The sequence below is a fragment of the Poecilia reticulata genome, chromosome 16, assembly GCF_904066995.2.
Source record: "Poecilia reticulata chromosome 16, P_reticulata-male-v2, whole genome shotgun sequence".
In the NCBI taxonomy this organism is placed as follows: domain Eukaryota; kingdom Metazoa; phylum Chordata; class Actinopteri; order Cyprinodontiformes; family Poeciliidae; genus Poecilia; species Poecilia reticulata.
The window spans coordinates 21,331,096-21,354,988 of record NC_088845.1 but is presented as its reverse complement, the minus strand read 5'-3'; the positions used below and the strand labels follow the sequence as shown (position 1 = coordinate 21,354,988).

Below are 23,893 nucleotides of genomic sequence, written 5' to 3'. Positions count from 1 at the left end.
TGGCACTCACAGTGGATCTGTGTGAATTTTAAGCATTTCGTGCTTTTACACATCACTCACGTGCATTTAATAGTGAGGTTCAACAGTTGCATCACTGAAAGGTTATATTTAAAACATGAAGTAGTTTCCCCCCTCATGACAGACGATTCCTTAACAATTGTTTGAATATTGATTTCGGGTTATTGAAAATGAGACCAGAACTGTAATCTCTCCTTCAGGTTGCCAAAATACCATAGATGCCGTTTGGCTGTCTTCAAAAAATACTGAGTCCAGTAGCTTTTATTAAAGGTGTTTAGCCCACCCAATGTTCCAACTTAAAAGAAAATCCTGAATAGGATACAAAATTACTTCACTTTCAGAGTAGACTCTTACAGGGAGACACTAAATAAACAACTAAAGAAGCATAATATGTTGAATCGCAATAATCATCCTGCTTTAGCAAGGGCTTACACAGGAAGTTAATTTCGGGGGCCCCAGAATATTTCATGAACGTGTTTTACAAGTTTTTTTTTATTTTTTATTTTTAGAAAAAGCTTCAGAGATCCATATGACTGTGAAGTGGTTTCATTTGTTGGATGTTCATGCAAGAAATCAGTATGGTGATGTCATGGTTCAATCTCATATCAGTATGGTGATGTCATGGCTCCATCTCAAATTCAGCCCAAATATGTCAGATGGGAGAATCCCTCTAAACGTGGCCCAAGCTGTCTTCTTTTTTTGTTGTTGTTGTTATATTTCAGTGAATCTGCCTCACTCAGGTCTGGCATAGTTATAACACTGAATATTTTTTATATGAAAACATATCTTGGAACGCCATAAGAGACTTAAAATGGCAAACACAAAGGTAGTTTTAAAAAAGGCCATTTCCACGTGGATAAGTTTATGTATGTCTAAATTGTAAACTATTGTATTTGGAATATGAAAACGAAATTCATGAGTTGGGCCCAAATCCTCCTAAAATTTGTATCAGTGCAAAGTCAAAATAGTAGAGGACTATTTGGGAGCAATTTCTGGTGAATCGATGTATCTCTATTTATGCTCTCCATATTTGTCCATTTGAATGGAATTTCATTGCCCTTGACACTTGCATCTTATATAGCTTTTACATCGTACAAGATGATAGAGCTCATTTTGATGATGAAAAGGTGTAACCACAATGAATTTAATCAGTATTCTACTATGATGATTCAAATGTGTATTTTCCTAATGTCATTTGGAACTACCAGCAACCAGATGCAAAAAACGTAAAATTATGAAAACACGTAAGCCATGTTTTCCTAACACTCTGATACATACCCTGAATCTGCATTCATTTGACAGTTTGGGGCCTTTAAATGATTGTTACACGGTTATATCATATGTTCTCCTGATAATTACAATTATACGGATAGAAAACAGTTAAAGAATAATTAGTTTCCATTTATCTAATAAACGAGCCATACTTTTGTTGCAGAATGCCTTTTTTTTTAACTGAGTCAAATTTGTGTTTCATTTGCGCAAACATGAAGCTCGTCTTGAGAAGAAAATATTCCACCTATAGTTTACGTGACGATTTTAGAAGGAAAAAAATCCTGTCCGGCCTTGAGGGGATCCGCTCCGTGTTTTGCAGCCACTCGTGCGGCTGGGTAAAATGGCTGTATGTAGCTGAGCCTCGTGTTGGTTGGGTTAGCTCCCTGCCTCTACCCGGGCTCGGTAACACAACTCCCACAACAATTTCTGTCGGTTCTCTACGCATTGTATGGAGCCTCCATCACCTCTCTAACCCTACTTACGGAGCTGAAACCGGGGGAGATGGCAGCCGGATTCGGTCCGGAATGAAGGGATAGGAATGATTCGACTCAAGGATTGATGGTTTTAAACAATTATTTATATTCAATGCTAGCTTTTGATTGTGACTGACTCGGCGAGAGAGAGGGAGAGAGTTGTGGGGGTATATCATGGCCGCTCAGGTCGCCACTCTTAACACTAGTCCGCCTTCTGAACTTAAAAAGCCGGATCGAGACCCGAAGGAAGATACGGTTCCAGGGGACAAGCAGTCCGACAAAAAGCAGCCGTGTTTGGACAGCGAATCGCCGGGCCGGGGGGATCTGCAGGACGGGGCCGACAGTGGAAATGCAGGGGGAGGAGGGGAACCAGAGATGAAGAACGGGAATGGGAACCCGCCCAGGGTTAATAATAATACCCCGAATGACTCTGTGGGACCGGAGGGAAACAACCACCCCGGGTTCGTGCATCACCACGGTCCCACATTCTCTCCGCCTTCGTACGGATACAGTCAGCACTACGGTCGGCCCGCTTTTCATCAATATGGCGGACAACAAAGCCCTGGCATGGCAGCTGCTGCGGGTCCGGGTGTGCAGTCGAGCAACATGATGGACCCGTATCAACCCAATTCACACGACCATGGCTTCTCGAATCACCAGTTTAACAATTACAACCCATTCCCGAACAGGACTCCACACCCGGGCCAGGCGTTCGGCATGAACTCCCCTCGCAGCGCTCAGGCGCCGACAGCTGGGGGCCAGCCAGCTAAGCAGCAGCCACCGCCGGGAGGACCCACGGCGATGACTGGATCTTACAGTAACCAGAGATATAACATCGGAAATCCCCAACCAACATCCACACCGACGCTCAACAAGCTCCTGACCTCTCCCAGCTCAACACGGGGGTATCCAAACTATCCGTCTGGTGGCGACTACAGCAGCCAGGAAGGAGCTAGTAAGGGACCAGCAGATATGGGCAGCAGCGGTCAGTACGCAGGGAGCAACCCAGGCTGGCAACAAAGAACCCATCACCCGTCGCCCATGAGTCCGGGGAGTGCTGGGCAGCCTCTAGCCAGAAACCAGGTAAACCCGACCGTTTAACCGCTACAAGGGCTTTAGCATGTCTGCTTCCCTCTGAGCTAGTTCACAACGTAGCAGGCCAGCCATTGTCTGATAGTAGTTCGCAAAGACTCTAAAATGGCTGCCTCTCGTGTGTATTTTTTCACTCTTTACAACACACCACTTAATACATTTCGCTTTAATTCTATTTCTAAATGCACGTTTTAAGAGTAGAGTGGTGCTTGGTTTGGGTGTAAGTTGAGGAAATTATGTTAAGGGAGCTAAGAAGGCCCGACTTTGAAAAGAGGGCGAAAATAGGAGCAACGGCTCGTTTTTCTTCTCGTACATTTTTCTCCCTTTCTACGTCAGATTTATAACACATTTGCTATTAGTGTAGTTATCCTGTACGACTATATAATAAACACTCGAACATTAGCGTGATATAGTTGTTCACAATCTGATGTTTGTGCTGCTTTCTTGCCCGTTGAGCTGTAATTTTGTGGCCATGACGGAAGGAATGTGTTGCGTGCCGAATGAGGGCTTCACGGTCAGTTAAATGGCCTGTGTAAGTCCTGTTTAAAATGTTTATTTGTCCCCGGGGATATCACGGAAGGCTGTAAATTCTTAGATTTTTTTGATCACATATCGATTAGATGCGCTTCCTTGTTCTGTGGAGCTGCTGTTCTTTCTGTAAACGGGCAGCTCCTGCCTTATGAGTGACTGTGAGCAGCCTTTTCCAGATTGCAGTTTGCAGTGGGATTTGAATTGTGGAGGTAAAATCCTACTGTCAAAGCCAGGAGATAGTTGGTCTTGGGTTGACATGCGAGCTGAAATCTGATTGGCTCCTCATCCGCTGCTCATGGCCATTTATAATTACATGTGATGCAAGGCAACAGTTGCTGATAAGAACACACAGCGTTAGCTCATCACAGGGTCATCGGAGGTATTTCTGCTTCACTCCCTCTCTCAGTTCCACTTTTTACTTTCAATAAACATTGGCCAATGCTAAAGCAGCTGCGGGCAGAGAAAATGTTATATTCAAAGCTGTTCAATATCTCTTAGTTGTTTATTACCAGAATTCAAATGTGTCATGGAGGCTCCAGTCCACATAACGATGTGCTTGTTTGTGCCTCTTTAATAAAGAATGCGAGGCAGTTTCTACTTTAAGAGTTGTGTGTGAACGCAATTTCATCTGAAAATGTAATAGAAAAAAGAAATCCAAAATGATCATGTGTGTAGGTTAAGTATTAGGACAATGATTAGAAAAATAATAATTTCTGTGATAATTTCTGTCTCTCATCTCATAGGAATGTAAAATCCCAAATGAACACTCTATCTTTTTGGCGGTTAAAATAAACACAAGTTAATTGACTTGTAATAGTCCCTTTGCTCAGCCACACGGTTATTACCATATAATTTGGATTTTTCTTTTTACAGTTAAAGATAACAGAGATTATTATTTGTTAAAGCAAAATGGCATTTGCTTCGCTTCGCTATCAATTTAAATAGTAAAATACATTTCCGAGTTGAGGCAGAATCTTATTCAGGTGTTTGTGTAGTAAATCAGTCTTTCTAATGGAGGTGTTTAAATAAATTACGGACTATTTGATTGTCGGACTGGTTGCGCTGATGTTTAAAAATGACTAACATTAGCCAACACGATGTAATGTTACTATATTGTGTATTCTTAATTCAAGCAGAATGAACTGATTGTTTTAGACCAAACTTGTAACTTACTGACTGTAGTTGATTCATGCTGTTCCCTTTGTACGCACTTTATTGTTTTCTTTTGGTGACCCAAAATCTTCAGAAACATCCAACTATTTTGTGAAGTAGTCTTCTTTCGGCCTGCTGCATTTTGCAGCAACAGGAGGGGAAGGGGCACTTCTGCATTGCTCTGTGGTCTTTAAAAAAAAAAAAAATCCCATTTATTCTGGAACTTTTTCTTGCACGTCTTTCAAAAAGCTTTTACACAATAATGTCAATATGATGGCATATTAGCACATTTTAAATCTGTGCGTATTTTGATATCAGTAGCTGGACGATGTCTTTTTTTGGGAATATGCTGTGATGCATAAATGGGAAGGATCTTGTTACTCCTTTACTTTCTGCTGCATCCAAAACTCCTACTTCAGTCAAAGGAACTTCCAGCCTTTTTTTTCTCTCTTTTACTTTACAGTCCTTACAAGGAAAAAAAAAACCCTGAATCTGTTAAAGTTAGAATTGGCCGGTCGGGACCCCAAAAGCAAACCTTAAATCGGTTTTGACCTTGTAAAGAGTGATAGATGCATCTCTCCACAAGTCCGGTCCTGAACCTTGTTTTGGCAGCTATGCGACTGCTGTGTCTGGCATGCCGCACAAGTTTGACTTTGTGTGTCTGCAGAATCCCCCCCACCCACCCCAAGCCAATCAGAAAGCAGTTTGCCATCTCTCACCCACCAAGGGAGTTTCCTGTCTGCTTTATGCAGATTAGCCATGTGCTATGCCTATTTATTTCACCTCATTAATGTGGATTTACAGTTTGCCACACAGGGCACTTTGTATTCCTTTTGCTAAAGAGAGCGTTGTAGGGCGAGCACGCTCGTTTCGGCACAAATCAAAACGGCATTAAGGGTCGTTTTTTTATTTTTTGGTTATTAGGGAAATCTTTTGGATGGAGAGGTTATAGTGGTGTGTGAGCTCTTGCAGAGTTTTCACTCTCCTTTCGCTGTTGTTAAAGCACTTCCCTCATTTCTGGTGTCATTCATCCAAAGCCAAACCGCCTTCTCTTGGGGTAGGGGGGAGAAAAAAAACCCTTCTTGGACCAGGCTCAAAACAGGAGCACAGCTGGGATATGTTTAGTATTGGGCAGACTGCCCTCCATTCGAAAGCAGATATATATAGCTCTGTTGACTTCCGAAACTATGGCAGAGTGAAGTGAAAAAAAAAAAAAAAATCTGGGTAATGACCGTGGGAAATAAGGTGAAGAAAAGCACAGTTTGCCCATTCACTGAAACTGCTTTATTACCTCAGCACTGCAGTCATGCATGTTTTGGAGCATTTGAAATGAAGCAATACCATAATTACACAGATTTAAGAGAGATTGCTTGTAGGTTTTGCTGTTTATTTCCTGTTTTTGTCTCATGAAACAAGTTTTTATTTATTTATCTTTTGGCATTCTCAGCCTCCTGGTCCTATGGATCCAATGGGGAAAATGAGAGGTCAGCCATATGGAGCAGGCAGTCCGTACAGCCAGCAGTCTCAACAGGTGCCTCCTACAGGTCCTCAGTCTGGGCCTGGGTACCCTGGCCAGGGTTACGGCACACCAGGTCCACAGCGATACCCAGTAGGCATGCCAGGTCGTACACCAGGAAGCATGGGTGCCATGCCCTACGGTCCACAGGTAATCGCATCTTATTCAGAATTTTATATTTTTGTTATTACTTACTTGTGTTCGTTCATGTTTATTTCGGTAACGTGCAGCATATAGACAATGTTGCAAAGTAACTGTGGCTTTGACCTTCCGGTCAACGTCCAATTCTCAGATGTAGTCCTTGATTGTACTTTTCTATTAAAATAAGGAAAATCAAATAAATGTCAGACAAAAACAAAAACTAGCATGGTTTTGAACAAAGAAGATTTGTTTGATCACGGTCTTGGGAGGCAAAAATCAAAACTACTTAAAACAAAGTCAACTAAATCAACTGAGACCAATAAAACGTGCATACGAAGAAGAAAAATTAAATCCAGATATAAGTCCCCATTTGTTTCTGTTAAATTCAATCCATTAAAGTAGATCTGACAGATTTCAAATGACCCTGAGCTTTATGGGTAAAACATGACCATGTGAAGCATCTCTCACAGATCTGCTGTCCTTTTGTAAACATAATCACAGACAGGTCAAAGTGCATGCTTAGTTAAACACCTAAATTCAATTAATTTTAAATGTGAAAAAAACAATAATGTGAGCAAAAATCCAAAATATATTTGAATTGATTTGTACACTGATGCGTGTTACTGTCTTATTTGTTTTGTCATCAAGAGTTTCTAATGCTCTATTAGAAAGGGACTCCGTAGATTTGATTGCAGACTTGATGGCTTGAGGCAGAGCATTTGACAGAAACACACAATGGATTTATATTTTTTAAAAAGATGCAACAAATTTAAATAAGTTTTTATTATATTAAAATGATTCATTTTGAGAAGATCAGAAGTCATGAAATATTGGCACCAGGTGATTCTATAATTTTTTTAAAAAAACAAAAGTGTTTGCCTTGTATTTGGAGGTAAGTATTGGGATGTCCAGCCACACGAAAATTATCTTATAAAATTTTAAACTGTTTTGCAACAGCTTCAGTGTTTTTCAGCGACACCGAGTTGTCATATCACTGTGCATCTGAAGGCTAACATCAGGATTCTGATTAGATAACCAAAAGTAGATGTGACCTAAAATTGTTTCGAGTGGGTGGAATTCTGCGTTGTCTAAAATTGAGACGTGCATATATTTTCATTTCAGATGGGATCTTATGGCCAGCAGGGACCAGGGGGCTACGGCTCTCAGGGCCAGGCGCCGTATTACAACCAGCCTGGTCAGGCTCCGCATCAGAGCCAGCAGCAATCCCTTTACTCCCAGCCCCAACCCGGTCAGCCTGGGCGGCAGTCGCCTTACCCCGGGCAGCCCCACCCTCCGTCTTCAGCTCCACACAACCAGGGGGGACCACCGTATCAACAGCCCCACATGCCCCCACAGTCCCAGGGTCCCCTGCCTGGTCCGTCCCAAGGCGCCCCCCAGTCTCAGCCACCTTACTCTCAGGCGCCTGCCACGCAGCCCAGCCAGTCTCCGTACGGCCAGCAGCAGGGGCCTCCCACTCAGACCGCACAGCAGCCAAGTTCCCAGGCTCCCCCCGGATCCCAAGGCCAACCCAGCTACCCAGGGTCCTCACAAGGCTCCCAGCAGACCCCTCCGCAGCAGCAGCAGGCGCAGTCCCACCCGCAGCAGCCACCGGGACACGGCCAGCATCCACAAGGGCCGCCTGCAGCCTACCCGCCAAACGCTCAGCAGCAGCAAGCACAGCAGTCACCTTATCAGCGCTTTCCTCCTCCACAACAGCAGGTACGTGCCCTCTGCCTTGGATTCTGCTCATCCTTCTCTGTATATGTGCTTCTAATAAGCCTGTGTGTGTGTTTAGGAGATATCCCAGGACTCGTTTCAGTCCAATGCTCCTGCATCCTCTCAGCCCAAATCTGGTCCAGAGGACGGTCAAGGCCGTCCATCCAGCCTTCCGGTCAGTAATGCTTGTTAAATCACTTTTTTTTTTCTCCACCAAGACAGTTTGTAGCTGTGTAAATGCAGCTTTATTACACAGTTACATTTCAGTACCAATCAAGAATTCCATCTTAAAATGGACGCAATTAGTTTTAAAAGCTTTGTTTTATAGATTCCTTTGATTATTGCTATAAAATAAAATAAAAAAAATGTTTGTTTTGCTTCTGGATGACGCTGGTGGAAATTATTCTGACATTAGGGGTTCTTTTAGAACGCTGCAGCACTGGGATTAATATATATATATATATATATATATATATATATATATATATATTTTTTTTTTTTTTTCGCTGTAATCTGTCCTTTTGGGAAATTGATGTAGTTTATGTTCACAGCATTTTTGTTCCCCGGAGCATAGAGACCAAACATTCTATGGATGTGTCACAAAGGAAGATGTGCCTGATTCAGACTTCACGGCTGATTTCTGGATTCTGTGACTAGAACGGGTTTCATTGGATTCTGATTTGAAAATTAATAATGCAATTGTTTTTCTATTGGTGCCGAGAGTAGTTATTTATTTTAGATGAAGTGTCATCACCGTGTGTGCGAATAAGATGCTGAATGCATTAAACAGAGTTTTACTCTCTCCTTACTACAGCATTTAGTCTCTTATGAGTGTTTAAACAGAAAAGCTGCCAACATTTCCAAGTGCAGCATAAATTGAAAGCATATAAAGATGAAACAGACACACTTAGGTGTTGTCAAAGTATTGCTCTCTCTCGCTGTCTTGCATGCCGGTGGTGATTATGTGTTCAGAAATCAGAAATGTTCAGTTTGAGGTTTCTGTCCAGTGGTGGCTCAGGGCCGTCATTTCCAGAGAAATCTTAGCGGTTCACATGAGTTATTGTTGATCATTTAACTGTTTGTATTTGACTGCATGAATTTCCCATCGACCAGAGACGGTTAAAGCTGCAGCTTATTGCTTGTATCTTCCGTGTACTTATAAACGGCAGTAAAAAAGACACTGTGACCCTGCAATCACGATTTCGTAATATTTTGACTAATTGACCAGTCTTTGGTTGTATCCGTTTGTCTCTCCAGGCATTGTCAGCATCGCTATCAATATGCTTTGGGAACCAATTAATTTTGATATTTCTGTTTATTTTCTTTGAGCTCTTTGTGCTTCCAGAGAGCACAAATATACAGAGTATCAGAGTACAGGCTGACCTGGTGTCAGTCAGTAATCTTTGACCTGGAGGCTAGATGAAGTAAAATCACATCAGTAACTAATCACTAAGTTAATCTGACTTTAATGCTTCTGCTCGTTCGGATCTCAAGACTCACACTGGTGTGTGTTTATTTGCGTTTATAGAAGCCATGTATCGCACAGGTGTTTTAAGGAGTCTCTTTTGTTTATTGAAGTCACGTGGAGAAGAGGCTGCCTCTACATGCCGACTCTGCTTGCTCAACATCCTACAAACCTTAGTCACCATGACAACCCCTGGCAATAATGCACACTCACTTTCTCTCTGAAAAAGATAAATAAGGACAAAGACCTCCAGGGATGTTTGTGTGAGCATGTGTAGTATTTGAATCTATGCCACTCACGTGTTAACACAGAGGAGTTGTTGCGTCACGTTATCTCAGCTGATGCACAAAGAAACCAGTTCAGTGCTGACTGTAAATCAGAACGGCTCTGACATTTTTATTTTATTTTTTGTCTCTCTCTCTTTAACTGGCCGTCTTGTCGTTTCCAGGACCTGTCCGGGTCGATCGACGACCTGCCGACGGGCACGGAGGGCGCCCTGAGTCCTGGCGTGAGCACGTCCGGCGTGTCGAGCAGCCAGGGAGAGCAAAGTAACCCCGCCCAGTCGCCCTTCTCGCCGCACACGTCCCCCCACCTGCCAGGCATTCGAGGCCCCTCGCCTTCTCCAGCTGGCTCCCCCGCCAGCGCCAGCACACCCCGCACTGGCCCGCTGTCACCCGCCAACTTGCCAGGTGAGCTGATGGCTTTTTCAGGCAGATGAGGAGGATATTTAATAGATTCCTGACGTCATACTCTGATTACATTTTTGAATTACAGTCTGAGGGTACTGGTTTTCAACCTTTCTGGTTGGTGTTTAGATGTAAATCTGAGTTTCAAGGCAATTTGCTTTTTAAAGTGATTTTTTTTTATGCACTTCCAAGTTGCCAGACTTTTGTGTAATTTTATAAATCAACTGCGAACAAGAAAATTCTTTCAAGGAACTTTTTTTAGCCATTTGATTCTAACCTGAGAGACATTAAAAAAATCTTCACAACTCAACTCATCAATCAGTTGAACTTCAGTGTACGCCTTTATAAATATTACATTTTAAATGGGATATTTTATTCCTTTACTGGGAATTCATTACAAAGCATAAGTTAAATGTTAAGCTATTATTTGCTCCTATCTGATCTGTTGGCACAAAAACTGTCCAACCCGCTGGTTTTCCAACTTTGGAGACGAATAAAAAGTTTGATTCCATAACTTTAGCTGAAGCCTTGAGAAAGTGCCCTGGCCTCAGCTCTCTGTCGGGTTCTGTTTTTTCTAAATACATTTTCAGATACTCTTCATCTGCTGTAGATAGATACACTTGTTTTCACTTTGCTCAAGGACGCGGTTCTGCCAGTCTGATACAAGGACCGGACAGAAAAGGATTGGAAAGAAAACTGCTGAAAGACAGTATCTGGAGAGTTAAGACAAATTAAAAAGATTCTCAAAGCAGTCTGGCTCCTTGGAAAATAAGAACAAGGCATGGGAGTTTAAATTGTTTGTACAGCTCTTCATTTCATTTTTCCATCTCTTAAAAGGAGCGATTGTAATTTATTTACTACTTTATAAACACAATGCCCTCACATTAAACTAAAAGCTTGCAAAAAACAACAAGAGAATTAGCACGACTAGTAAGCATCTGATGGTGTGAAAACAGTGAGTGACATTATTTTTGCAGCTGTTCCGATGCGTCACCCAAGGTGTACTTTTTAGCTAGCGATCTAGGAATGTAACATTCATCCCTTTCTGAACAATGATGCGAGTTCAGCGTCTCGCAGATGAAGCCTGGTTTATGTGAGGCTGGACATTTCGATAGACTTTTGTCACATCTTATAACCATTTGTATAAAACCCACAGAGAGGGAGGCACCGATCAGAAGTTTGTAGCAGATTTTATATCTGTTTGTTTGCAAAGTTTTGACCTGCCTGTACAGATTTAGTTTTTGCTGGAAATAAATGGGAAAAGCGGTAAAAATATTTTCTTTATATTAAGAGCAGAGAGGTCGCAGCATGTGTTAAAGAAGTTTTACTCCCTATTCTAAAGGACAAAAATGTATGTGGTTCACATTTTGAACTCTTAATTTATATAATTATTAGCTTTGCTAGCATTAGCACCCTTCACAAAAAACTTCAAGGATTTAAGGCACATTTTTTTCCCACCTTGTTTTGTGACGGGACTGATGTGGTGAGCAGGAGGTTAAAGTCAACCTACCACTGTCGTGTCCCTAACTAGCCTAGCTAGGTAGGCTCCGCCCCTATCAGCTTGGGATCGACGTATTGGCGAATCACGGTGTGCAAAACCAACTAAGAGAGAACTACATCCAGAAATAATTTGCAGAGAGAAGAGTAAGAAGGAGAGATTTTTGTTTAATTTGAAAGCATTGTTTTGGTCAACAACAGGATGGATACACTGTGTTTGTCCACCACTATTGTTATGAAAACAACTAGTGTAGGGAGATGTCCAATGCAGATTTTCTGAGTGCCGCTGACGTCATGCTTAGCTGTGTATGACGTTTCTGAAAGTCGTTTGTGAAAGCCGCGCTGCAGATTGTGGTCTCGCCATGTAATTTCAGAAAGACCAGAGGCAGATCGCAGGCGGTTCGTCTCTGCAGGTTTATGGTGGGAATGTTTTGTGACGGTGCATTACTAGAGAGAGTCGATCCTTATCTTGACTCTGAAATTTCCAAACGGCTGCCAGCATTTCCAACTCCAGCTTGTTCTGTGACTACAGTTAAAAGCGAATAGTAATAAACTCAACCTGTCCCAACATGCACGTGCATATCTGTGCCTACTCTGATTTTCTAAGCAGCTCACTGATTCTGGAACTGGTGAACTTTGGGCCTTCTTCACTCAGCAGCGACTTCCACACAGAAGAGTGTCGCTCCTATCCCAATCTTGTAGCATTTGTTAATGTATATTGATCAGAAAAAGATTGGCGACAAACACAAATGTTCCGTTAATCAAGATTTGATGTCATAAACTGGAATCTGCTTTTTGGAGACTACGGGTCTGGCTGGGTGAATCAACCCCTCGCTCCCCGATTAAACTTAAATTGACTCAATCTTCTGGCTTTGCTCAGGGACCCAGATGCCTCCCAGGCCATCCAGCGTTCACTCGGATGGGACGCTGCACCCTGCAATGAGCCAGTCTCCAATGGCGCAGGACAGAGGTTTGTTGCAGTCTTAATTAAATGTGTGCACTAAACTTAGCACGTCAAAAATAGTGTCTGTTGCTTCTCGTTTTCACCAGCATATTTTCCTCTTCCTTTTTTTGTTTCAGGGTTCATGCAGCGAAACCCTCAGATGCCTCCCTACGTCTCCCCGCAGTCGGCCTCTGCACTGTCACCTCGCCAGTCCTCTGGAGGACAGATGCATCCTGGGATGGCGCCTTATCAGCAGAACAACTCCATGGGTGGCTATGGGCAGCAGGGAGGACAGTACGGTCCCCAAGGTTGGTGCTTTAAAATTGTGCAACAGCCCTTGGAGATTGCCTGCATAGGGTTGATATTTATACATGATAAATGTCGTCTTATTTTAAATCTTGCTGGTGAAACTAGCTAGACTTCGCGTCAGGCCAACCTATAGAAACGATTTTCTTGTCTCCATGTCTAAGACCATGCTATTGGTGGTCCTTCGCTCTGCTTTCACAGCTATAAATAGCCGCCATGGAGTCAGAGAGTCAGCTGATGTTGCACAGCCTCCTGTCAGTGGAGCTCAAACTGTGATGAAGGCTTGTTGCTCTGCTAGCAGATTGTTAAATAAACTCGCTTATTTTGCTATAATTAAAAGCTCCTAATTATAATTTAAGCATCCATGTGTTGCATTTAATATGCAAATGCATTCACACCATTAGAACTTATAACCATCAAATGTATTTTTATGTTTTAACAAAAATATCTGCAGTTGTATGTGAGATATGTTGTCAGGCCCCTTTACTCTAATGCCCCTCAATGCAATTAAGTCCAAGCAGTTTCCTTCAGAAATGAACTAATTTCTTAGTAAATGGGGCCCACTTGTGCCTAGTTTAATCTCAGTTTTATCAAAATTTCTACACATTCTTGCATAGTGAGCTGCACCACTATTTTATATGTGTAACATGTAGGCTCAATGCAGATGTTTTTGTCGACCTTGGGTGTCCAGAAAGGCGTCTACAATTAAAATGTATTATTATTATTATTATTATTATTATTATTATTATTATTATTTTACTGAAAACTATCAGATATATCTCAGTTTGAGTCTGGGATAATCCTGAATTCAGCTATTCTGATGAGGCTTCTGTAGTTTGTTACAGAATATTGGTGAACATATTTTCACTACTTTGCCAAAAATGAGGTGCATTTGTTTTTTGTAGCTACTGTAGAATTCAGGCTAATAAACTACTTGAACATTTCTTTACTTACTCTTTGCTGTAGGTTATCCCCGCCAACCAGCCTATGGGAACATGCCCAATGCCAACTACCCTGGCCCAGGCATGGGCTCCATAAACCCCATGGCGGGCCAGGCGGGAGGCCCGCCGTATGCTGGCATGCCTCCAGGGAGAATGCCTCCGAATCAAATGGGGGCTCGTCCCTACGGCCCCAATATGGGCCCCAGCATGGGTCCAAACATGCCTCCGAACATGGGCAACATGCCACCCCAGGTCAGTTCAGGAATGTGCCCACCTCCAGGGTTGAACAGAAAGCCCCAGGATCCTGCAGTCATGCAGCACCCCTCCAGCAACTCCATGCTCAACAGGTTGGTTTACAGTTGTTCATCTGCTCACCGAACACAGCCCAGGGTTAAACACCCTATAGACTACAGATGATGTAGCCTTCTTGCAAAACACAGACTTAACACTTGAATTTAGCAGCAAACAGGGACTATGCTCACACCTGAACTGTTAACGCTGTATTCTCCTTGGTTTTCGATTTGCAGAATGCCCGGGTACCCCAACATGTCGCAAGGCATGATGGGCTCCGGTCCACCGTATGGCCCACCGATGAACAGCATGCCTGGAATGATGAACACTCCAGGTGGATCGCCTTATCCCATGGGGCCAAACATGGCCAACAACACAACTGGTAATATAACACATACAGATATGGCTGTTGCTTTATTTAGTCATTTGTGTTAACATGGGAACTTTGTGGATAATTGGAACCCTTTCCTCATCTGCAGGTATGGCTCCTAGCCCAGAAATGAACAATAAGATGAATAACAAAGTAGATGGCGGCGCAACGCCAAAACCAGAATCAAAATCAAAGGTGCTGCTTTTGCAACTGTTGTGCGTTTCAATGTTTATTGCTAGCTGCAGGATCTTTACAGGGTTTTTAAAATTGTTTTGAATTTCTTTCGGGGATCAAACAGAAGTCCAACTCATCCACGACCACGTGTGAAAAGATAACACGCCTCTACGAGCTGGGACCAGAGCCAGAGAGGAAGCTTTGGGTGGACCGTTACTTGGCCTTTGTGGATGAGAAAGCAATGGGCATGACCAACCTGCCCGCCGTGGGGCGCAAGCCTCTCGACCTCTTTCGGCTCTACATCTCCGTTAAAGAGATCGGAGGAATGATGCAGGTGAACACGGCGCCCAGAAACAAACGACAAGCTAAAAATCCCACCTTTTCTTTTGTCTTTACGGTCTTCTTTTTTCTAATTACTGTGTGCCTTTTCTTTGCGATAGGTGAATAAAAATAAGAAGTGGCGTGATCTAGCCACCTCTCTGAATGTGGGTACGTCCAGCAGTGCTGCCAGTTCTTTGAAGAAACAGTACATCCAGTGTCTGTACGCCTTCGAGTGTAAAATAGAGCGTGGTGAAGATCCCCCTCCTGAGATCTTCACAGACAACAAAAAGAACCAGGCCGCTAAAGTCCAGCCGCCCTCTCCAGGTTAGAACTTCCCTCATCTTTTCAGATAAAACATGACTCACCTCCTAAAAAAAAAAAAAAGACTTGATGTCCTAATTAAAACCTTGTACCTTATCTGTCTGCTCCTCTCTTCTTTCAAACTGAAGCGTCCCTCTGCTCCACAGCTGGGTCAGGGTCCCTTCAGGGTCCACAAACGCCCCAGTCCACCAGCAGCTCAATGGCTGAAGGGGGCGACCTTAAGCCCCCCACGCCGGCATCCACTCCTCATACCCAAATGCCCCCCATGCCACCTGGCCCTAGGTCAGTATCTGTAAAAGTAGAGCCAGGCTCACAATAGGCTGATAGTTGGGCTAATTTCTGTTGGTGTTTTCTTTCTCAGGAGCAGCGTAAATCTGCAAGACCCCTTCTCGGACGGAAGCGACCCTGCTTTTCCCAGAAAGAACTTGACTCCCAACTCTACTTATCAGCCCGGCATGAACACAGCAGACTTGCCAGGCCGAATGGGCCCCTACGAACCCAACAAGGACCCCTTTAGTAACATGCGGAAAGGTGGAAGTCCTCCGACTTATCTGAAGCGTGACGGCCATTTACCAGTCATCAGGTTTTAATCTGCTGTAATTGTGACTGTATTTTTAGTGGGGGAGCAGTTTCTGCCTGCTAGCCAGGCCCCTAACAACGTTGTGGGTGACCAGCAGCAGCAGCCGCCGCCACAACAACAGCCTCCATTCAACAGAGGACCGCCTGGGGCCATGGGCACAATGCCAATGGGGCCCAGACAACAGTATCCCTTTGGACCAGGCTACGACAGGAGGTAGGATCCATTGAAGATGGGATCTTGAGGAATATTGATTAATGGAAACTATTATTTCTGATACATTTTTTTTAACCCTTTCCATTTAGTGCAGAATTACACATTGGATATATGTATTTATTTTTTTATTTTAGAGATGCACAGATGACAATTGCTGATACCAATTTTAGATGATTCCTCTTTCTCTTTATAAACAATGGCCCTCCTGCCATTGGGGATAATGGTCTAATTTGCCAGAGATTATGTCACAATTTGTATGTGTGAAAGCAGTAGGTATATAAAACACAATTTCACAGTTTTAATACAGAGACAGAGTGACTGATTTGACATTTTACACAGACATTAACATCCCTTACTAGCGATTTGCCCAGCTAGCCAAGTCTTAGCTTGCGTTCCTTAAAACTTCCTTTAATTATGAAATCTTCAAAAAGGCTGCCAGGATTTCCAAATCTAGAATAATTTGCAGACCGATGAGTTATAAAAGAACCCCCCCCCCCCAGAAACTGATGTACTTGTTGAGCATTTCTGCCGTCTTCTAAAGATGTTGCTCTTTCACAGCCTGAACAAACTGCAAAGCATATCTTAAACATGCCCATCTAGAAAATAGTTTACTTCTGAAATAGCTTCTTACACCTCTGTGATCTTCTCACTTGTTACTGAAAATGGTAAACTGAGTATTTTCCTTCAGTATAGGGGTCCACACCAAAGAGTGTTGGTGAGACCTGGAAGTACTTGCAGTTGAAATCAGATGTTTATGCAGAATGGACGTGCGACCTTTTTCTCCACAAACTGACAATAATTCAGCAGTCTTGGTTTAAGACTCATCTGCTTGCCAAAATTATTTTTATTTGCTAAATGTCAGAATAAACAGCTTCTGTACATTAAGATAGCTATGCCATCGCACAATATCAGAAAGCCAGATGATGGCAAGGCTTTGTAAGGCTTTGATTGGAGAAATATATTCACACCTCCTTTCAAGGAAACTCCTCCAACAAATTGCTTCCTTGTGTGCCATCATTTAAAAGAACTGAGAACCTTCACAAGTCTGCTTCATCTTTGGGTACAATTTCCAGATGTCTTGAAGTACCACAGTCATCTGTTGAAATTATTAGGATTTTATCAACGTATAACCGGCGTGGGAAAATCCAGACATCGTACCTTTTAGAAAAGAGATGGATTGTGTGTCCCAGGGATGAACAAAAGACCTTTTTTATCGCAATGTTTAACATAAATATAGCTTTTTTTAGTGTTGTAATGTTGAGCAGCTGTACTTACAATTTAAAATAAAGAACTCTAGTAACACATGCATTCTTATTTGATTTTGCACATTTGCTGAGTGGATTGACAGATCTTAAAGCACCTCTAAATATGAAACACTTTAGAGAAGAACCATAAAATGTTAGACTGGTGTTTGTTCCAGCATTAGTGTCCAGGCTAACATTTTGTTTTTCTGCTTCTCACCATTTAATATGTGCACAAACAAATATTTAGGTAAACTAAAAATCGTCCACGTCCATTGTCCTGCTTTTTCTAGACCAGAGCCAGGAATGGGCCCAGAGGGCAACATGGGATCTGGACCTCCTCAGCCAAACCCAATGATGCCTGCCAACACCGACACGGGGATGTATTCTCCAAATCGCTTCCCACCACAACAGCCACGGTAAATTTAAAGAACACTTGAGGCGAGACGCTTGGCAGACTTTCTGGCCTCAAACTAGCTATTATTGAGAACTGATCTTTTTTCATGTACAAGAAAACTTTTGAAACTTGATGCATTCACTTCAAAGTCATAGATGAGAAATCCATAAGTGATAGAAACAGAAATACTTAAGTTCATTGTTTGATCCTTTTTTTTTTAATCTTCCCACGATAGTAACATGATGCAACTAAAAAATACTTTATTAATCTCAAAAAGAAATCAAATATTGTTATAATGCAGATATTTTTAACATTACATTTCCAATAGTCCTTGAATACAATCAATATTCTAGATAATGCAGAAAGCTCTTCTCTTTTTGTATTTGAATGTGTTGAAGAGAAATGTTGCACACTTTAAAGGTGTGGCCCAAATTCGACCACAATTGTACTGAAATCTAAATAGTTAACAAAATAAAACTATGTGGGTGTATTTTGTGTTGAAATCCAGTGTGTAAGTGTACGACCAATATCCTCACTTATCAAACTGACAAGGTGTGATGTTTACAGACATGATTCCTATGGAAATCAATTTCCTGGACAAGGAACGCCCCCTACTGGTTCCTACCCAAATCAGCAGCCTGGAATGTACCCACAACAGGTATAATGTCCATCTGCAATAGACAGTTTCTGACTATTGTCCATGTGAGGTAATCAAATTAAAAGTACAGTTGCAAAGCTTATTATTTTTTTAAAAAATGTCATTATTTGTAGGGTTATAAGCGTCCTGTGGAGGGAGGGTACCCCCCATCCAAACGCCATGAGGCAGAGTACAGCAGTTCTTTCCCTGGTGGACAGCAAGGACCGCAGCAGCAGCAACCGGGTGGCACCGCTGCTCCATCATCAGGACAGCAGGAGCCGTACAATCAGTACAGCGGCAGCGGGCCCTACCCTGGCCCTGACCGCCGTCCACCTGGCCCCAGCAATCAGTTCCCATTTCCCTTTGGTCGAGAACGGATGCAGGGAGCAACTGGGCCCAACGCTCAGCCTAACATGCCTCCTCAGATGATGCAGACGGGGCCCGAAGGTCCTCAAGGGGGCATGTGGCAGGGACCTCGAGACATGAACTATCAGAATTACCCTAGACAAGGTGGACCTGGGGGGCCAACGCAGGGACCCGGCTACCATAGCATGAACCGCCCTGACGAAATGATGCAATCAGACCAGCGGATGAATCACGACGGCCAGTGGGGGGCCCAGATGGGCCCTCGGCAGCCTCCCTACGGTCCAGCCGGGCCTGGACAGCCCATGCCTCGTTCAGTCCAGTCCAACTACCAGCCCCCTCAGGGCGTGCAGAACCACATTCCACAGGTGTCCAGCCCCGCCTCCATACCCCGCCCCATGGAGGCTCGGACATCACCGAGCAAATCTCCTTACACGCACGGGTTGATGAAGATGCAAAAGGCCGGCCCCCCGGTACCTGCATCCCACATTGTGCCCCCTCCAGTGCAGTCGCCTCTAATAAGGCGAGACATGCCTTTCCCCCCGGGTTCTGTCGAAGGAACACTTCCTGTCCTTAAGCCACGACGGAGACTCACCATGAAAGATATCGGTATGACGATGTTCAAACACTTTGCTTTAAAGTATTTTTAAAGAATAATTTTATTAAATATAATACTTTCTCCAAATGTTGTAGGGACACCGGAAGCCTGGAGAGTCATGATGTCCTTAAAGTCTGGTTTATTGGCTGAAAGTACATGGGCCTTAGATACCATCAATATTCTGCTGTATGATGACGGCAGCATAGCAACCTTCGATCTCAACACGGTAAGACTTATCATTCCCTTTACAGTAAGCACGGGTTGGTGTGAAATTCATGACTCTTGTGCAGTCAGAAAATTTTATTCCAGGTCTCAGTAACTGATAAAAGAAATTAAGAGCATAAAAAAATTGTTTTCATAATTTTATCACTATTATCTAAATGTTGCCTTCTACTATTCGTTTACTCCTATCTCTATTCTTTCTTTTGTTTGTTTTTTTTGTTACTCCAACATCCTCCCTTTTAGCCATATTTTTGTTTTTTGCACATATTTAAAGCCTATTTAAAATAAAAAGCAGAATTTTACTTGAAAGAAATTACCACGGTTACACAATATTTATATATTTTTTTCAAATATAGCATTTGTGTAAAGTTATTTAATTACAAAAAAGCGCAACACTTTTTAACTACTTAAATAGTGTTTAAATTATGACAGTTGTGGCTTTTTAGCACTTATTGTTTTGATTTCAATGGGCGAGCAAAAATTCCCGTTAAAAAAGTTTGCTTTAGTGACTCTGGTCATCACTTACTCTGACTTCTTATTGAAAAGACTTTAAATCTTACTAAAAGAAGATTACTGGGGTTTTGAGGTTCATCTTTTTATAAGCTAATTGGCTAAGGTCTTCTTAAGGATTGTTTTGTTGAGTATGTGGCTATCTACACTAATTTTTCTGGTCCTTGCTTTAAATGCAGTTACCTGGGCTGCTGGAGTTGGTCGTGGAGTATTTCAGGCGCTGCCTGATAGAAATCTTCGGTATTCTGCGGGAGTATGAAGTTGGGGACCCTGGCCAGAAGACTCTGCTCAATCCTGATGCCTTGAAACGAGACCTGGACAACCTGGAAGAAGAGCAACCGCGGTTTGAGGACATGGAACAAGAGGAGACGGACGACGAAGAGAAGGAGGAACACGAAATGGAGCGGTCGGTTCCCGTGAAGGAGGAGGAAAACCAAGAGCCATGCTCGCAAAGTCGAGATGAGAAGACACAAGAAGAGAGGAGGAGCAAAGGTTCTTCATCTGAACAGACGGGCTCGGTGCAATCTCTGCCTGCCCATGAGAAGCCCAAACAGGCCAGCAAGTTTGACAAATTTCCAGTTAAGGTGGTACGAAAAAGAGACCCGTTTGTGGCTGCCCAGTTAAGTAATCATGGTAAAGTTCAAGAGTTTGACAGCGGGCTACTGCACTGGAGCGCGGGAGGGGGTGACTCTACAGAACACATCCAGACCCTCTTTGAGCCTCGCAAGAACTTCTTAGAGCCACGACAACGGATACCCGTGCCTTCAGCTCTACTGAAACGTCGGCCCCTGGATGAAGACATACGGGGGAGTTGTTTGCCAGCTGAGGAAGACAGAATGAAGCATCAAGATGAAGAAGAAAGGCCAAAACGGAGCAGTTTGTCTGAAAAATCAACAGACTCTGAGAAAGCTGGCTTAACAGTTGGCAATGACGAGGAGCAACAGTCTGATTCAGAGATGAAGCTGGCTGAGAAAGGGCCTAAAAGTCACCAAGAGAATAATAGACCCATTCTGGCTTCTGGAAGTATTTTCAACCAACAGGCACAGCAGACTGGCACCATCCTAGAAGATGAGCCTCACAGTAAAGACGAAGGGCCACTCGTCACGCTGTCCGACTGGCAGGACTCGCTGGCGCGTCGCTGTATTTGTGTCTCGAATATTGTCCGAAGCCTCTCCTTCGTGCCAGGAAATGACCACGAGATGTCCAAACATCCCGGACTGCTGCTCATACTCGGGCACCTGATACTGCTCCATCACTGGCACCCTGAGCGCAAGCAGGCCCCTCTCACCTACGAGAAGGACGAGGATTCAGAAGAGGGAGTGGGTCAGAAGGATGAGTGGTGGTGGGACTGCTTGGAGATCTTGAGAGAGAACACGCTGGTCACTATGGCAAACATTTCAGGTCAACTTGACCTTTCCACCTACCCTGAGAGCATTTGCTTACCCCTGCTGGACGGTCTTCTCCACTGGGCGGTGTGCCCCTCGGCAGAGGCCCAGGACCCCTTCCCAACCCTGGGCCCCCATAGTGCTTTGTCACCTCAGAGACTGGTCCTGGAGACTCTTAGCAAACTGAGCATTCAAGATAACAATGTGGACCTCATCCTGGCCACTCCCCCCTTCAGTAGGTTGGAGAAACTGTATGGGAACTTGGTGCGGTTAATCGGAGACAGGAAGGTTGCAGTTTGCAGGGAGATGGCCGTCGTCTTACTGGCCAACCTGGCCCAGGGTGACACTATGGCAGCCCGAGCAATCGCTGTCCAGAAGGGCAGTGTGGGCAACTTGCTCGGCTTCCTGGAGGACTCTCTCGCTGCCACCCAGCTACAACAAAGCCAGAGCTCTCTGCTGCACCTACAAGGGATGCCCTTCGAGCCCACCAGCCCGGACATGATGCGGCGAGCTGCCCGGGCTCTGCACGCCTTAGCCAAGGTGGAGGAGAACCACTCGGAGTTTACACTACACGAGTCGCGACTCCTCGACCTTTCTGTGTCTCCCCTAATGAACTCGCTGGTTTCTCACGTTATCTGTGATGTACTCTTTTTGATCGGCCAGTCATGACAGCTGTAGGGAGCTGTGGCTCCACTTGTTTGAGGGGTTTCTTCTCCAGTCCCCCCTCCTCCCTGGAAAAAAAAAAAGAAAAAAAATCTGGCTTGTGTGTGTAAAACTGGGCAAGGACAGTTCATGTGACTGGCTTTAATTTATAAAAAAAAAAAAAAAATCCTTCAGATTCCATTCAGCGTGCCCTTCACAGGCCAACCCTACTTAAGAGAGGGTGATCACGGAGCTGCTGTGGACTGCGAACCGGAGAGATGCCGACAAATGGACACTGCTCGCAAGCCTGAACGCCAACCGGATGACACGGAGCCGAGCGCCATTGTTGGGAGACTGTTCTGCACTTGGGGAGGGGGTGTGGGTGAGAGTACTTTTTAATAAAGATAAATAAATGATTAAATAAATAAATAGCTGAAAAACAAAAACTGTAACCAAAGTTGCTGTCTCGTTTACAGTGAGTTTGGGAGACGCAGTGTGCCCTAGCTCTCCCCTTGAGGGGCACAGTGAGTCTGTAACTGAGGTGAAACAGACTGACAAGTGACCTACTGGTTGTAGATGCTGTAGTTGGATCCTCACCAGTCAGCCCGACAGTAGACCGTGCTGTCAATAAAACACCTTCACCGGGGAGGCCTGTGCAGTGTGCAGTAGATTGTAGGACATTTTCTGTGCCGTACTGCTCTTTGAGTGTAAGCATTCTGTAAACTATGTTTCACACAGAAGCTGATGAGCTAGAGTTTTGAGGTCATTTTAGTTTGGTGTTGAACAGAAAATGGCTTTCTTCCCCAAAGTATCAAGAACCTACAACACCCTTACCTCCTCTTATCCCTTGATTGTATGAATACCCTAATGAAAAGAAATCACCTCTTAGGACTGGTTTTCAACTTCAGATACAGCTTTGCTGTGGTGTATATATAATGTTGTACATTATACTTCCTTCCTCTCTGTCTGTCTCTGTCTGTGTCACTATTCTCACACTTGCTATCGGTGAGAGACGGAGGCAGACTCCTCGGTTTGCCAGCGACCTCCGGTCCCCACTGATTAGACCCACTCCTCTGGTCTCCTCCACAGCTCCGTAGTATGGCAGACACGGCTCAAACTTGTTATATCCTGGTACAAACAAGAATAAACTAAATGAAGTACACATTTGACAAATTTTCTCCAGTCATGAATTCTGCATATTTGTATTTCAGACTATGTAGCTAAGACAAACATGTAAATTCCTCCCTTTCCCCTTTTTTTGGCTCAAGGAATATCATTTATTCAGTATGAAATCTTTATACTATATGTTCCACGTGGTAAGAATAAATGTACATCAAATCTTCCTAAGCTGTTTCATTGTTTTATTCAATTGAGATTTCACAGTTCTGCACAAAATCTGTTTGACTTTCTAGTCTTTGTTATGCTGTCATGGTTTGGACTAAATTTTATGGCATGCAAAACCTGCTAAAATTCAAGCATCTGACTTTAGAAGAGCACGTAAAAGCTTCAAATTGAATCGGTTCATTATTTTTTTTAATTTTCATGTACAGCTTCTAGCCAGTCATTGGTTTAATGTCTTTCAAATAATTGCAATAATGTAAGAGTGAAAGAGGAGATTATTTTTTTTGTAGCTCGGGCTGTTTGTCATCACACTCCAGTGTTTTAAAATGTAGATTCGATTAAACAAAGGTCTCGTTTAAGTTTGCACAACTAGTATACATTTAAAATAGTTTTAAAAAAATGAAATTTTTTTTTAAAGAAGTTCCTTGCCATTCGAATAGGTCCCAAAGCAGAATTACAATGTTTCTGATCGTAATAATACAAATTATTTACTATGCACCAATTAGGAAGTCATAACTCTTTGGCGCCTCTTGCTGGA

The 23,893-nt window shown here is 43.4% G+C and overlaps 1 protein-coding gene across 2 annotated transcripts; it reads left to right on the top strand.

The window, feature by feature from the left end:
* The first annotated feature begins 1,590 nt into the window (after window positions 1–1,590).
* arid1aa (AT-rich interaction domain 1Aa) lies at window positions 1,591–23,356 on the top strand. 2 transcript variants are annotated; one of them, XM_008432304.3, is made up of 20 exons: window positions 1,591–2,846; window positions 5,986–6,204; window positions 7,318–7,914; window positions 7,991–8,086; window positions 9,825–10,065; window positions 12,440–12,529; window positions 12,640–12,810; window positions 13,775–14,096; window positions 14,277–14,422; window positions 14,520–14,605; window positions 14,709–14,918; window positions 15,025–15,229; window positions 15,373–15,508; window positions 15,588–15,757; window positions 15,845–16,019; window positions 17,554–17,679; window positions 18,225–18,315; window positions 18,429–19,266; window positions 19,351–19,481; window positions 20,167–23,356. In XM_008432304.3, the coding sequence occupies exons 1-20, from the start codon at window positions 1,938–1,940 to the stop codon at window positions 22,039–22,041; spliced, it is 6,834 nt and encodes a 2,277-aa protein (XP_008430526.1). In that variant the 5' UTR covers window positions 1,591–1,937; the 3' UTR covers window positions 22,042–23,356. The 2 variants fall into 2 exon arrangements, with proteins under 2 accessions (XP_008430526.1, XP_017165114.1); XM_017309625.2 differs by having other exon boundaries at window positions 1,593–2,846; window positions 15,355–15,508.
* The last annotated feature ends 537 nt before the right edge of the window (window positions 23,357–23,893 follow it).

Excerpts from the sequence above, each read along its gene's own strand:
- arid1aa (XM_017309625.2), top strand. The coding sequence starts at position 1,938 with ATGGCCGCTCAGGTCGCCACTCTTAACACTAGTCCGCCTTCTGAACTT. Across the intron at positions 15,230-15,354 it reads AGTCCAGCCGCCCTCTCCAG|CGTCCCTCTGCTCCACAGCT; the intron begins GTTAGAACTTCC and ends TTCAAACTGAAG. Across the intron at positions 17,680-18,224 it reads TTCCCACCACAACAGCCACG|ACATGATTCCTATGGAAATC; the intron begins GTAAATTTAAAG and ends TGATGTTTACAG.